The following is a 14,499-nucleotide window of genomic DNA, read 5'->3' as shown; positions in this document are numbered from 1 at the left end:
TCTTGAACGAAGTTTTTCTGGGGACATTCTGGCTCGTTCCTGAGAGTGGAGAAACTTGATAGTGACGACAGAGGAAGGCCTTCTGTACACTGCCATGTCCCGTCACAAGAGGACAGAGATCCGCTTAACAACAGTCCAAGACAGGTGGGAACTCTAGATATGTTTCTTGAAAGGAAGAAGGTACCTATTCCCAAACGCATGCGACGAAGCTCCTTTCTGGAGTACCGAAGACGAGTTTTGGCCCTGTTGACAGGACATCTTGTTTCAAGGGCGTACCCTCATCTATGAGATCCAGATCACTTCTCCGTCACATTTAGGGTCTTTGAGAAGTAAAGGGGCGCTTTCGAGTACCCAGGGCAGTCAACAGATTTTCGACGTCTGGATTTCCTCCGCTGCTGTGATTTCTCAGCCAAAGGAGAAGTATCACAGTTGTCTGTTTATTGTAACGTAGAGCCTCCACTGTGCCCCTGACGGCCGCAAACACCGTTTGCAGAAATCCTAGACGCTAATTTCAAATTCTGCCTGCCTTTCACCCCATTATGATCAGAGCAACACCCGCGCCTCTGAGATGGTTCTCTTCTGTGGAAGAACACCAGAAAAAAGTTCAAGCAACAGTCCCGCAAAAGAAGACAGTACCAAATCAGAGTTATCCTTCGATGCGGATACCACTTGTAAACCATACGCGGTTTAGCAAGAGGGTAAGGCTGAAGTGCTGTTGACAGGAAAATGGCGATGGCGTTTCCGGCGTCACCATGTGTTCGCAACTCACCTTGTACAACATCCCTCGAGTACTACGAAAAGCAAGAGAGCTTCAATCCCGTCTAATAGTCTCATTCTCTGGTTTCGACGGCGCAATCCTGGAGTGTGTTGAATTGCACAGTTCCTTCCTCTACTTCTGGCTGTATCAACGGACAGTTCACTCATCCCATTGATGATTTTAGTTCACCATAGCATCATCCGAGGCAGTCTCCCTTTGATCTTGGCCATTCCCACAAAAGGGCATCCTGTTCGCTCTCTCCAACCGACCCATCCTTGCTCGTACGATCACTGCTCTTTTTCTCGCTTTTCCTTGAACACCCAAGAGCCACCGCCTACCGATCTCGGCGCGGATTTCTGCGCGCGGCTGCCACCCATTCGCGTAGTGCTGAGGCATGATGCCTGTTTCTGAATGTTCGGTGTCAGAGCGCGGCGTTTGTAAACGCAGCTCTCTTTTGCGACCGGCGAGACCTTCATGGCGGCAAAGCTCATCGTTGCCACAGTGCTGCGCTCCTTTTCATCTAAGAACACCGAGAGAGAAGCAGCCTGCCGGCATTAGCGGCCGCGCGGGAGCCTTGTCTTCGTCGAAGTTTGGTATGAAGAACGACGACTGCCAGATGCGCAACATCTGTGCCGATCGGCCGTGTCCTGCCGACGTCGCTGCCCCTATTGAGACACCAGCTGACTCGGCCAACGGTCGACACAGACAGTCCAGTCACAGTGCCGAATCACAGTCAGTGTCTTTCCAACAGCAGTTGAAGCTGTTTTGCAAGAAGGTCAGTGGTCGCCTGGGGGGAGGATTTTTGCATAAGACGTTTCATATGTCCACCTGTCTAGACCATAGAACAGAAAAAAAGACGAGTTTTAGACGCTCGCTTGAATTCAGCGGAGCTCGGAAGGCGATTGAAGGCTCCGAGAAAAAGTACAGTGAAATACAACAGAGCTCTGAATCGCCGAAATCCGACTTACCTGGCTGTCGAAAACATGCGCGCACAGACGAACACAATCCTGTAATCACCCTGGAGGGCCTCAGAAGACTTGATGGAGGGCATATGGATTCTCATCTACGTTATGTCGAGACAAGCTTTATGGAGGCAATCTCCTCGACCACGTATGAAAGGAAACAGACGGCCACCCGTCTCGGCCTCCGAATGTTGGAACAACAGGGAAGCCTCCGGCAGGTACAAACCGACGTCGACTTCGGCAGTTATGCATCTGCGTGCGACGAAATCTCAAACGCTTTTGGAAGACTCAAAACAGGTGGCGCCACGCCTTCCTCTGAAGAGATGAAGCCTACCCCTTCAGATTGTCCCAAATCAGGAAGCCGACGACGGAGCAGCAGCCCAAATACCTGCAGATCTAAAGGCCTCCCACCACAAAAGTCTCCGAAGTTTTCTTGGTGTAATGACTTCAATGTTAGCGCTGATCTGCCGGCTGTTTTTTCGTCAGACACTGACAGCAAATCGCTGTATATCCAAAGGTTTTGTCCGCACACAGAGATGAACAATACCAGTGGTCATATGCTAACAGACAGTCGGACGAGCGTAGAACGGACAATGCCTCGTTTAAGACTTTCCGAGGACGAGCAGACAGAAAGAGGAACTCTGCTCCAACGATCTGACCCGTGTCAACCTCTGGATGAGCGCTGCACTATGGAGACCTTTTACAGAGACAACAGCCAGCTTCTTTTTCAGGGAAGTGCGGCTCCTGACGCAGTCAAGAATGTGAGCGTGTCACCAGCGAAAAGAGAATGCTGGAACCAAACTCGATGGCAACTGGAAAGTGTGGGCAAGCAAGCCTCCATAACCGCCGAGACGGGAAATGTTCTTCCGGTAGGGTGTTTACGAAATCGGTGTAGAGATCGCATGCTCAAGGAAGAGTGTCATGGAGGCAACGATCTCCCAGACGACAGGGAACAGGAGCTGACCAGAGACGAAAATGACGATACGCCTTGGTCTGTAACAGCGAAACAAAACGCTCTACACTCCTCAGAGGACAGTAGCACAGCCTTCTCGTCGTTGACTAGAGTCGACACAGCGACAACAACTGTTCCGTCGACTCCGCTTCAGTGGCAAACAACGATCTCTTCCTTTTCAACTCTCCAGTCTCTGCATTCACTAGGTTCCACTACTGTCGCTCGAGAGAGTTCCACGCTAGACCGCACCTGCGATCTAAATAGCGCAGACCTTACGTCTCCGAGCCTTCCATGCAGTGCTCCGGGATCTGGTTCTGAGGACTCTCAGTGTTCCTCCAATATTAGGGAGGCGTCGCCGACTTATCGTCCCAGGTTTGACTCTCCATCTGGGAGCAAAGAAGATTTGTGGGATCCCGACACCATGCGAAACAGCGTAGACACGCAACTGCATTCGACGGCCGCACGCGGGTCGTATGCAGACACCCACTGCGTAATTGCGCTAGCCGCTACTGCTGAGGATGAGTCCACTTTGGGCAGGAATCATCTCCGGCCTCCCATTGCACATCTTGACTTTCACTGTCCTAATGGACTGGAGGATTGTTTTGACACTAACCGTTCACCTCGGGGCGAACTCCCCCCATGGGAAATGGTGCACGACCCAGGCAGGACCCAGGAACGCATTTTATCTTTTGAAGAGGGGAAGAGACCAGAAGTCTCATCACGCAGTCAGAGGGCATTGCAAATCCAGAGTCGTCTGCGTGGAAGTTGTGAAGGAGAGTCTAGAGTAGAAACGGTACGGCGACTCTTTCGATCGCTCCAGTTGACTGTCAGGGACTTCGAGCTCAGGGAGACAGTGGGTAAGTGTAGGTTCTGTCACTTGCCAGGTCCGGCAATGCGGCTGAATGAGACAGCCTCTCTCAATGATGGGAGGTGGGTGATGCCTCTATCACGATGCATGCGTGCTCACACGTGCGCGAGTATTTGGAGATATGAATATAGGCTCTGGATCGGGAGGAGAGAGGGGAAATTATCGGTTAATCATTACTATCAAACAACGACTCCTGCAGTTGTAGAGAATGTTAAATCTCGAATTTATCCCCTACAAGACTGTACAACATTTACATAAGTTCTAGCCACTATTTGCTGAACCGTTTTACTACGGGGGAAAAATCCGCAATCCCACCTACTGCTGCAACTCAACGCGAGAGCAGATTGAACATTAGAAAACATGTTTGCTAGGTTGTGCCTTCTTTCTGCAGTTTTGTGCCTGTTCCTTCGCAGGGACAGGGACATTAGGAAGAGTTTATCTTGTTCGTCCGAAACTATCGAAAAGAATGTCGTACACGCCACTGGCCTCGCAACTCGGGGAAAATGGCGGCTGGATCGACGTCGCCTCCCTAGCTGAAGAAAGTGGACTTTCTCCGGTAGGCTTTAAGGGGTGTCACAGCCATTGTGAAGCTCCCACCTCCTTGGAGGGTGGCGTGTGCGGCAGCAACGAGCTTCTGGAAAACGACGAAGACGATTCGCCCGATCGGTTCCGCAACTGCCTCCAACTGTTAAAGGCCTTCCCTATGGCGCTGAAGGTTATGAAAAAACGCCAAGTTCTTGCTCTGGGTCAGGAGAAGCATGTGATAGCGGAACGGAAGATTCTCCAACAGCTCAGACACCCGTTTATCGTCAACATGTACGTTTCCCTGTCGCTAGTGAAAACGGTGAAGCAAATGCAACAGATACGACGCCTAAAGGAAAAGTAGCTGGAAGGAAGTCGCTCCCCACTCTCTTCGTGAAAGGCTGAGAAACAGTTGACTAGCCGTACAGCCCGCCGCCACTAAACGCGCCCCATTTGGCGAAGCAAAACATGTTTCTGTAGGAAGTGCCGCTGACGAGCACCGCCTGAAGCAGATTGTTTTACGTCACAGCGGTCAGTATGCAACCAGGTTCCTGCTCTTCAGGAAAGCTGTGTCAAATCAAGAAAAGGAGAATGTGGCCACTGCACAAGTCCGTAGTGTTGACCCGCAGCGGTCAACATGCTCACACTTGCGAAGTTAGAGACAAAGAGGCAGGCTTGCTGCCTGCCCTCTTAAATCACTTTGACATCGCTGAAACTGCCGCGTCTCGTGTCGCAGGTGGAGTCGTGCTGTCACCGGGTTTCGGTTCAGTCGGTTTTCTGAGTTCGCGCCTGCGACTCTAGACTTCCGAAGCTGTTAATCTTACGATATCTCCCCACAAGGATAGATAAAGAGAGACTCCGTTTCTCCATGGACAGCAAGCGACAGCAGCTGCGCTGATATTTTTGCCAGATCTGTTTGCCTGACATTCCCGAACTACTTTCATGAGGATGGGCCGGCGGTACTGAAAGTCTTCAAACAGACAATCGAACTACTGTGCAAGCGACGAACTTGTGTGTTGTTTCCGACTGCGCACTTCAGGATCTGTTCATTTCAAGACCGGCGACACATCTACTTGCTGATGGAGTTCGTCAACGGCGGCGAGCTTTTCTCACTCTTGCGGTACGGCAGAAACAATGGGCCGTTCTTCGGTTTGCCGCGACCGATGACGTGAAAACCTCATCGCTTGTCAATACCGATCTCCAGAACGTGTTCACCATCTAGACTGACGAAACATTGAAGGGTTCCAGGATTAGATATACAGGACGCACTGGCGTACACGGCATACCAAGCAATAACAGAGCCCGTTTGGCAGAGAAGTGCTATATTAGCTTGTTCCTGAGGTGACATGTTTACACTTCATGTGCATGACCCCAAGAATATGCGCTCTTACATGCATGGTTGTCGTTGTCCCGCTTCACGGGTTTACCGATCAACCAGAGGAGTCGCCGATTCTCTGTCTAAGGCCTACTTTCTCTCACCCGCTACAGGCGCAATCCAATAGAGCCTTCGCACGAAGTACAGAAAACACAGAGCTACGAAACACTCTGTGCCTTCACAGATGTCAAGTGTATGCTGACGGTGACGGTGGAACAGAGCTGCCAGAATAATTTCACCCGGAAAAATCCGGATAACGTTGTTGAAGGCGGGGAAAGAAAATCCATCAGAAACGCTTTGAAAACGTGTCATCACAGTTGGAAGACACACACGCAGTGCCTGCAGCAGCCGATTTGGTTTCTTTGTGTGCCTCTGTGTGCGACGAACGGGCGTCTCCGTCTTCTAGGAGTGAAGGTACTTTAACAGAGAACAGCGCGCGGTTCTACATCGCCGAAATCATCTTGGCTCTCAACTATCTCCACGGTGAGTCGAGTTGTGCTGTTTCATCACTTTTCTCTACACGACATTGGGTGCCCGTACAAGTAACTGACTTCGACGTTTGCTAATTGGATTCCCTGGAACGCCTCCTCAAACACTCCATGTCCCGGTCTTCGCGCACCAGCGGCACTGAGCTGCAGCTGACTCACGTACAGTTCAACACCACGTGAACCAAAACCCGATCATGTGCCCACATGTCGACATCTTTGGATTCAAAAGTTTTGCACTCTCAATACTTACCTGTAGCATCTGGAAGCAACGCATAAGCCAACACACACGGCGCGCCATTGTCGTTCAGTGTGTATCTCAGAAAACAGCATCACTGCCTCTTCTGCACACTAAACAAATCCAAGTGAAACTCTAAGATACACACATGTCTCCGTACCACAGAGACGATACGACGCGAGAGCCTAGGGCACGCAGTCACTACAGCGGAATCCTCGTTTCTCCATCTCCTGACCTCTTGGTCCCGGTTTCAGTTCCCCGATTTGTCAAGATGCAGGTGATGTCTGTACATGCCACTGCAGCCAGCATGATCGTGTACCGCGATTTGAAGCCAGAGAACATTCTCCTTGACCACATCGGCCATGTTAAACTGGTTGACTTCGGGTTCGCCCGCTCCTTAGATCCGCTGCCTCCGCCCACACGCTCCCTACCTACAGATTTCGGTTCCACCAAAAGCAAATCCGCAGCTCGGAAGCTACAGAATCAGTCCCTATCACGAGCAGAAGCTCCTCCCCAAGGGGGTGGGCGAGGTTTTGGCTCCTTTCATGGGCGAGCTGATGATCTGTATCAAACCGAGTCTGCGGCCCACAGTACCTGTCAAGAGCAAGCAGAACGCTTACGCGTTTATTCTTTGAAACACGGACCGGATGGAGAGGCGGTGTGTCTATTATCTCCTTTCCTTGTGGAGCCACCGCGGAAGCACAGAAACGGTAGTCCGCGCTCCAGAGATCCCCATGAGGAGTCGGAGACTCTCGCCTCGCCATCAATGGTTGGGGGTTTAGGCGCGCTGCCAGTCCAGAGCCAAACGGTGCAGCTTCTTAGGCATACCGCCAACAAAAGAGCTGTTGGTGCTGACGGCGAGCCTACGAAAAATGTGTTCCCGCCTTACTCTTCCGCTTTTACGTTTACTGGGACGGAGATCGACGGAAGTGTCGCAAAAGAGCATGGGCTCTGCGGGTTCCGGCACAACACAGGAGGGGGAGGCGCAGAGGTTACAAATGGAACGATGTTGGAAACCAAAATAGAGAAGCAGGCGCTCCCTGGTTGCGGGCGATCAGTCAAGTGCGGCACATCCTTTGCTTTCATAGACACCGCGAGGAGCACATGCGCTGATACTGATAAAGAAAATCCCCACTTCCCCGCCTCTCGAACAGCGACGTTACCGTACGGGGCATTCGACATCACTCCCGCAGACGTGAACCAGTTAGATTTCGGGGTGAAACGAAACACTCCTTCACATATCTTTCCTTCTGCAGAAGGTTGTATCTCATCCGTTCCGACAGGCTCATTGTGTGGTATCTCCTCGTATCCCGGCTGTCTCTCTGTGTCAACGTCTTCGCATGGGTTCCTCTCCATTCCCGCTGTCACGTCGTCTGATCATCGGATCCCCGACGCGTTAGTCGCTTCACAGTCTCCACGTCGTGTATCACAGGAGCTATACACTCCTCCGCTCAAGGGGCAGCTTCAGAGCGCTCAAGTCCACGGACATTCACACCAGCACAGCGAGAACCACTGCAGGCATCTGACTAACTTCGGACCAAGCCAGCAAACATCGCTTCTTTCAACTCCAAACTACGCAGGAAAGTGCACTTCCCTGTCCGAGTCGCACCCACTGTGTGAGCTCATCTACGGAAAAGGAAAACAGGGCGAAGGTGACATTCCAGGGGATGGAATTCCACCCAACGGGGAGTCGTGCTTCCCTTTTCTTGCCCTGGCACGTCCCACGGGCGACCACGGCATTGGACCTTACGAAAGTGGAAGCCAGTCGGCTCAGCTTATGTGGAACGGACAAGAGAAGGAGAAAATTGAGAAACGGGCGGCATCATGCAGCCCAACAGCGTGGTTTTCCTGCCACGAAAGCGATCCATCATATCCGGCAAGGCGTCGATCAGTGCTCGTTACGCTTTACGACACGTCTGAAGGCACACCCGGTCAACGGGGGAAAGGCCGGATTTCTGATGTCGGGGAAGGGCGAAGGGATTCCTACGGGCTTGCGGGCAGCAGTGAATCTGTGGATTTAGAAGGACCAGCAACACGAGCGTCCAGCTGGAGCTCTATCCAGTTGGATCCAGCGTCGACCCGTGCGCCGCTGAACCAGGCAGAATTCGACGATGATTCGGAGATGGAACTTCCAGGGAACGGGCTGACATCTTGTCTAAGACGAGGATCTTTATCGCGACGAGAAACAGCGCCTCCGTTTCGACCAAACGCGGACAGGAAGCAAGTAGGGGATTTCAGAGGGGACACAGACAGAGACACACCCTCGACAAGTCCTCAGTCGGAAGTGCTGACTGCGGATATGAACCGACGGAAAACCGTAAGGAAAGATTCAGAGACCATGGGATCGAAGGTAGGGGACCAGTCACCTCCCCCGACTTGTTCGTACCACCGTCTGATTTCTTCTCCGGAGACCGCTCCTGCCTGTGTAGCAGCCACAGGTCGCCCTGGTTGTTCAAGGAACTTTGCGGAAAAAATCACTTTTCAATCCGACGAAACAAATCCCTCAGAAAAATGTGATTCGTGGCAACCTTGCCATCCAGGCTGTGGTTTAGCAGACTCGTTGTGGTCTGTGATAAGGCCTCACGACCGTCCGCTGCGACAAGAACAAAGCTTGCTTCTCCGAACCGGAAACAACCGTAGCTCCCGAGTCCAAGATGCCACCGTAACTGGCAGAGAGGAATCGTCGCTGTCCTTGGATGGAAAAATCTTGAAGGCTCCACAAGCAGGTGACGCGACATTCGGACACTCTTCGGATCCTTCCAATGCACAGAGCCCTAAAGTAGTGAAGACGGAATTCGCAGAGAAGGACCAGTCTGCTGCAGTGAGACAGTTAGAACCCGAAAACTGCAACAGGAAGACGTTTCCACGGAATTCAGAGATAGTGTCCTACGATACTACCCATCCTTCTGTGACACGTCTCCCGGGGGAATCTGCTTTCGCAACTGTCTCCTCGTATGACGGCTATTCGTCACCGACCGGTGCAGATTCTCCCGTCTGTCGCGCGCCAGGCGATGAATCCGGTTCACTCACTTTTGTAGGGGATCTTAGCACGGCGGTTCCTCTTTCACCGCGTGACGCCGCGACACAGTTCAGCTCTCTCTCTCTGCCTCTTTACTCTACGGTTTCCCAGTGCTTACCCTGCGCACAGTTGAACACAACCCCAGCAACGGGGGCATCTGTCACAGCTCACTCATCCGCGTCGTCTAACGCCTGCTTCTTGGAGAGTGTAATAGATGCGTTGAGGAGCCCTCCAGCCGCTGCGCGTGCCTGCGAACTTGTGCGAAGCTCTCCCGGCGATGCGAGGAGCTCCCAACTGTTCTCTCCAGTATCGTTAAATGCTTGGACAGAAACACGTATTTCTTCCATAGCCTCTTCTCCCCGTCTCACAGTGAGCCGTGGCAGCACACACCTACGGGCATTAACTGTGGGGACCCCCTGTAAATCTAAGGAACCAGGTGTCGGCACCTGCGAGTCGGCGCTCCGTACCTCCCCAAATCATTCTGCGTTAACAGAGAATCTTCACGATCGGTGTGATAGCGCAGTGGAAGTTGGGCAGTTTGTCAGCGCGTCTTCTCCCGGGAGTGCTCCGAGAATGCTGCTCACTTCTGAAGAAACACCGAATTCCCGAGAAGAGTTCGACAGTGGCTCAGGAAACGTAGGCTATCAGAGGGAGTTGGAGCGTCTGCAGGGATCAGGGGTTGGTGGTTTTCCGTGCGAGTCTTCGCGAAGAAGCTGCTCGCTAGCAAAAAGGCGAAGTCCACCGTGCGAGCTTTCTCGGGATAGCAGCGACAATATTCCTTCTAAAGAAACGGGGACAAAGCAAGCCGGAAGGAGCGCCCAGGCTCGAGGGCACGACGTTTCCTGGGATGGTGTAAAGATACAGCAAGCGAGGGAAATGGAAAGAGGAAAGGACGACAAGAATCCTCCGACCAAGCCTTCCGAGATCGATGTTCTGGGGAGCGGAGACGAGCGTGAGAGGATTTGTCTTGTGCATCCACCCACTGCGGTGAATCCCCAATGCTTCAAAAGAAAGAGCTGTTCCAGTGCCCGCCACCACTTCCAAGCGGAATGTCAAGAAAGAAGATGCAAACCGCGTGAGAAGGAAGCACCAGAGCTCCTCAGAGCTTTTACACTGTGTGGAACTCCGGAATATCTTCCCCCAGAGGTGCTTCTTGTTAAAGGCCACGACTGCAAAGCGGACTGCTGGGCACTGGGCATTCTCGTGTACGAAATGTTGGTCGGGTGAGTGGAGAAGAAAGACGAGGCCGACTCACCGTCTGAAAAAAAAACAACAGAATCTGCGCGAAGATGTATTTTTGGAACGAAACACGAATCCACTTTTGCACATACCGCAGCCACGCGTACCGGATCACCGCATGCTACTTCCAATCAGAACACTTCATCACGGCGATGTTGTGGCCTTGGCTGTTTCTAGCCAGATGCTCTCTCTCCGAACAACTTGAGACAAAACGTATTGCAGAGACCCTGAGCGAAACAAATGCCGACAACCTTTCTGATATGTTTAAACGGCGACCACACATGTTTGTATGTATTGTCCACGTACATATATATATATATATGTATATATATACGTATAACTATTAACGTATCTCTAGTTCAGTTTCTGTACACATCTATCTTTCGTTGTATTGAAACATATATATATATATATATATATATATATATATATATATATATTCTCCTCACCACGTGTTCCTATATACGTGAACATATGGGTACACACTTACGTGTAACCGCGTAAAATCATGTACTTGACAGTACTTCACATGTATGTACGTATGTATAAATATATATATATATATATATATATACATATATATATATATATATGCTGTACTTGGCTGTCACATTTGATGTCTCTGAACAGGCAGACGCCCTTCTACCACGATAATCCACAAGAGATGTACGAAAATATTCTCCGCGCTCCAGTTCCGTTCAGCCCCTGTCTGAGTCCGATTGCCAGCGTAAGTGTGGTCCTGCCGGGTCCTGACGCTCTGCCGGCTGACTCTCTGCTCTGGTTTTCAGTGTGAACAACACTACCACACCCAGGGGGGAAGCTGAGAGAGGGTCACAGGCGATGGGAGTGTTGGTAGCGGGTATCAAATATTCCATGGTTGAATGCTTCAAATCATACAGCAAACGTTTCCTCGCCCTCAAGCTATGCATGCCGGATAGGATTACATCGCTGACGCTGGCAGCGGAGTTCTGGCAAACGTTGCGGCAAAAACACACAGAAATGCAGGGGAACAAAAGGAATTAAAACGCATGAACTAGAGAACTATCAATAAAGAAAAGCTCGGGTGCTTTCGTTGGGTGCCACAGAAGGAAACCCGACTCGTCACGCGTTTCGGTTAATGCAGTCAAAAACAGAGTATCTTTGCCACTCATATGTGAAGAGAATCGAGAGGCAGGATGATGTAAATAAATGGCTGAGGAGAAGATTCAAATACTCATCCGGACGGCGGACAGCGTTAGCCCTGTTTCCGATGCAAATACCGAGGATCCTATGTATATATATACATATATATATATATATATATATAGAGAGAGAGAGAGAGAGCTCAAACTGTGCTTTTTGCAGGGGTCATCTTATGTTTCCTTCGCAGGATCTTGTGGAGCGCCTGCTCCGGAAGAGTGCAAGCAACCGTCCAAGTATGAAGTCTCTCACTCAGCATCTTTTCTTCACGTCTGTGAAGTTCGACTGGGCGGCAGCAGCACAAGGTCGCCTGACTCCACCGTTTGTCCCGCCTGTCCGAAGCAAAATGGATACTCACATGTTCGACGAATACCCGGAATCCTTTGGCTCAGGTGAGTGTGAAAAGAACCGGCAGAAAAATGCTGTCGCAGAGATGCCAAAAGGTTGCAAGTGACTACGACCTCGTGCGTGTCAAATAACGAGGCGAGCGATAGATGCTTTGAGACAACCGAAAGGCGCACGTTCCGTAAAGAGTCTTCCCAGCTAAGAGAGATGTACCTGGTGTGTTTGTTTATGCAGAGGGGGCGTCGCCGACCGCACAAGAAGACCTCTGGTTTCAAGATTTCTGATGATTCACGGTGTGCTTTTCTCCTTGCTCGGTTCCCCTGAACTTCGCTCTTCCCTTTTTTCTTGTTTCCGCTGCTCCGTCCTGCGAATTATTCCGGAGACCTTTTCTCCCCTGTTTCAGGTATTCCTATCCGCGCCGAGCTGTTCGCGCTCCAAGAGCTATTCCTCGAATTTTTGTTGTTGTCGTCGACTCCGCGGTTCCATAAACGACACACTGTCGACTTTTTTTTGCAAAGTTCATGTGTACATATTGAGCTGTATGTGTATGCATGTATGCAAACATTCCTCCTTGAGCTTCTCCCGCTGGGCCATTTCCGTTGATGTTCCCTGCTAAAGTGGAAGCGGAAAACAGGTCAAAGCTCTAGGCATTCTCACCTCTCTGCCTGACACCTCCCAGCAAAATTCAAGCTTGTCAGCGTCGGCATCGTCGATCACATTTTTTTGCTAAGCGCCGCCTGGTCGCCAACAGTCAACTTCATTTAGTTCAGATGGTAGGACTGCCGGCTATTTAAAAGCTTTGTTCCTCCATAACTCGCAGTGACGACATCCACAATTTACGCATTCAGAAAAGCACATCTAAGGTAAGAGAAAGCAACTCTGGTGTCACACACTTGAGTGCTTTCCACCCCGGATACGCGCTTCTCTGTAACCAAAGCACAACGCAGACGCCAGCTTCAAAGTACACGCAAAGAAAGATACTCCGGGAAAGACGAAAAAAAGGTAGCTCACCAAAGTTGTGCAGCCGAAGATGCTGGGCACAAACCACAATCTGCCGGAGCATTCGCGCAAATTTCAATTGTCAGATTGCTGTTACAAATGAATCCTGTCAGACCCAGCGTAGCGGGGGTCAGACTATTCGACAGTCCATTTGCAGCGGATCAAACGTGGATGTGGCTATTTCAACCTGCACGGGTCTGCCTTCCACATTCGATCGGCCAGTGTTATAAAATCCTCACTGTCGTTCGAAATGCGCGCGTGCATATCTAGGTTCGATGTTTCGCCACTGCCTCTGTGGTGCGTGACAAAGGCATCAAAGAACGGCGTAAAAAAGCGAGATTCGAGCGATGCATTATCTGAAATTTGATGCTATGTGTCCCTACGCCAGCTGCCCTCCTGCGAATGCATCGTGTTCCGTTCGGGAGTTTGCTAAAGGCAAAGAACGAGAAACACGGAAGATATGCTGTCAACCACGCCTCCAAACCGAGATAACGGAGTCTGAGGTGCGACTGTCCCGACATCTCTGCCGATGTGTGTGCGTCGTCTGTATCGAGAAGCAATCGCTTATCTGCGACGTTTATCTACAAAAGAAAAACAGTTCGATTCAGACCTGAAAAACGTAAACATAAACCCCTTATACTCCTTCCCTAGTCAAAACCGCTTCGCAAGTCGTTCTTCCTTTTCCCTGTCTTCTCCACAAGCCGCTTCGAAGGCTTTGTCCTTTTCTCCCGGCCCTTACAGCGACGCGAATATCGTAGATGGCGTTTTCCTCATATTGTAATGTTATCTTATCTCTACAGACTTTTTTTTTCTCAAGGCTCAATCTGTCCCCCTCGTCAACTTTCAGGTGTGCCTCCACCCCAATTCTTTCGCCTCTCTAGCTCAAAAACGAAACACGGGGTATCTCAACCATGGAAGCTCGCAGACTCAGAAGCTCCGTTCTGCTGTTTTACTCTACAATTCGCTCTTACACTCCCTAAGTCGCGCATGCTCTTCCCTTTTTCCATGCACACACGAGACTCTTTTCTCCCTGTTGCAAGCCCCCCCCGTACACGTCGGCAATTTCGAGAGGCATTGACGGTCTGTTCGGGACTGCAAAGAAAGCGAAGAAAGCAACGCGTCAGGAATTTTCTAGAGCCAACAGCCAACCTGTAATGGCTGCCTTCTAGAACGGGGCTGCTCTGCTTCCTCTGCTTGTTGACCGACAGCTAGAAAAGAGTGCACGCTCATAGTTCAGTGCCTCTCGTCTTCATCCTCATCTCTCTTTTCCCTCTTGCCTGCTTTTCCTGGATTGAAGGATGCAAAATCGGAAAAACACGAGAGAATCTGTTGCTTCCACTCTTTGTCCGTCACCTCCCTCCACAAGGAAGAGAGCAGAAAACATGATAGGTTCACCCAGACGACTATGCTTCTCACTCTATCACCCTCGGTCATTCTCCCGCATTGCTTTCCTGCGTGCTAAAATTGTCTTTAGCATCCCTATCTAGCCCGTGGCGCAGTGGCCCTGTGCACATGCCCACTCGGAGACACTTGTGCGGAGGCCAAAGCAGCCAGAGCCT

At 50.9% G+C, this 14,499-nt stretch overlaps 1 protein-coding gene across 1 annotated transcript; it reads left to right on the top strand.

Moving 5' to 3' along the window:
• Positions 1-2,408: 2,408 nt before the first annotated feature.
• TGME49_272540 (protein kinase (incomplete catalytic triad)) lies at positions 2,409-12,706 on the top strand (the record flags this gene model as incomplete). The annotated part of the gene is made up of 8 exons (XM_002365846.1): positions 2,409-2,754; positions 3,953-4,355; positions 5,101-5,181; positions 5,843-5,919; positions 6,462-10,401; positions 11,048-11,144; positions 11,787-11,988; positions 12,621-12,706. 8 exons carry the CDS (start codon positions 2,409-2,411, stop codon positions 12,704-12,706), a joined length of 5,232 nt encoding a protein of 1,743 aa, XP_002365887.1.
• Positions 12,707-14,499: the final 1,793 nt, after the last annotated feature.

This window comes from Toxoplasma gondii, chromosome VIII (assembly GCF_000006565.2).
Source record: "Toxoplasma gondii ME49 chromosome VIII, whole genome shotgun sequence".
Classification (NCBI taxonomy): Eukaryota; Apicomplexa; class Conoidasida; order Eucoccidiorida; family Sarcocystidae; genus Toxoplasma; species Toxoplasma gondii.
The sequence above is the reverse complement of the archived record's forward strand: the minus strand, read 5'-3'. Positions and strand labels throughout refer to the sequence as shown.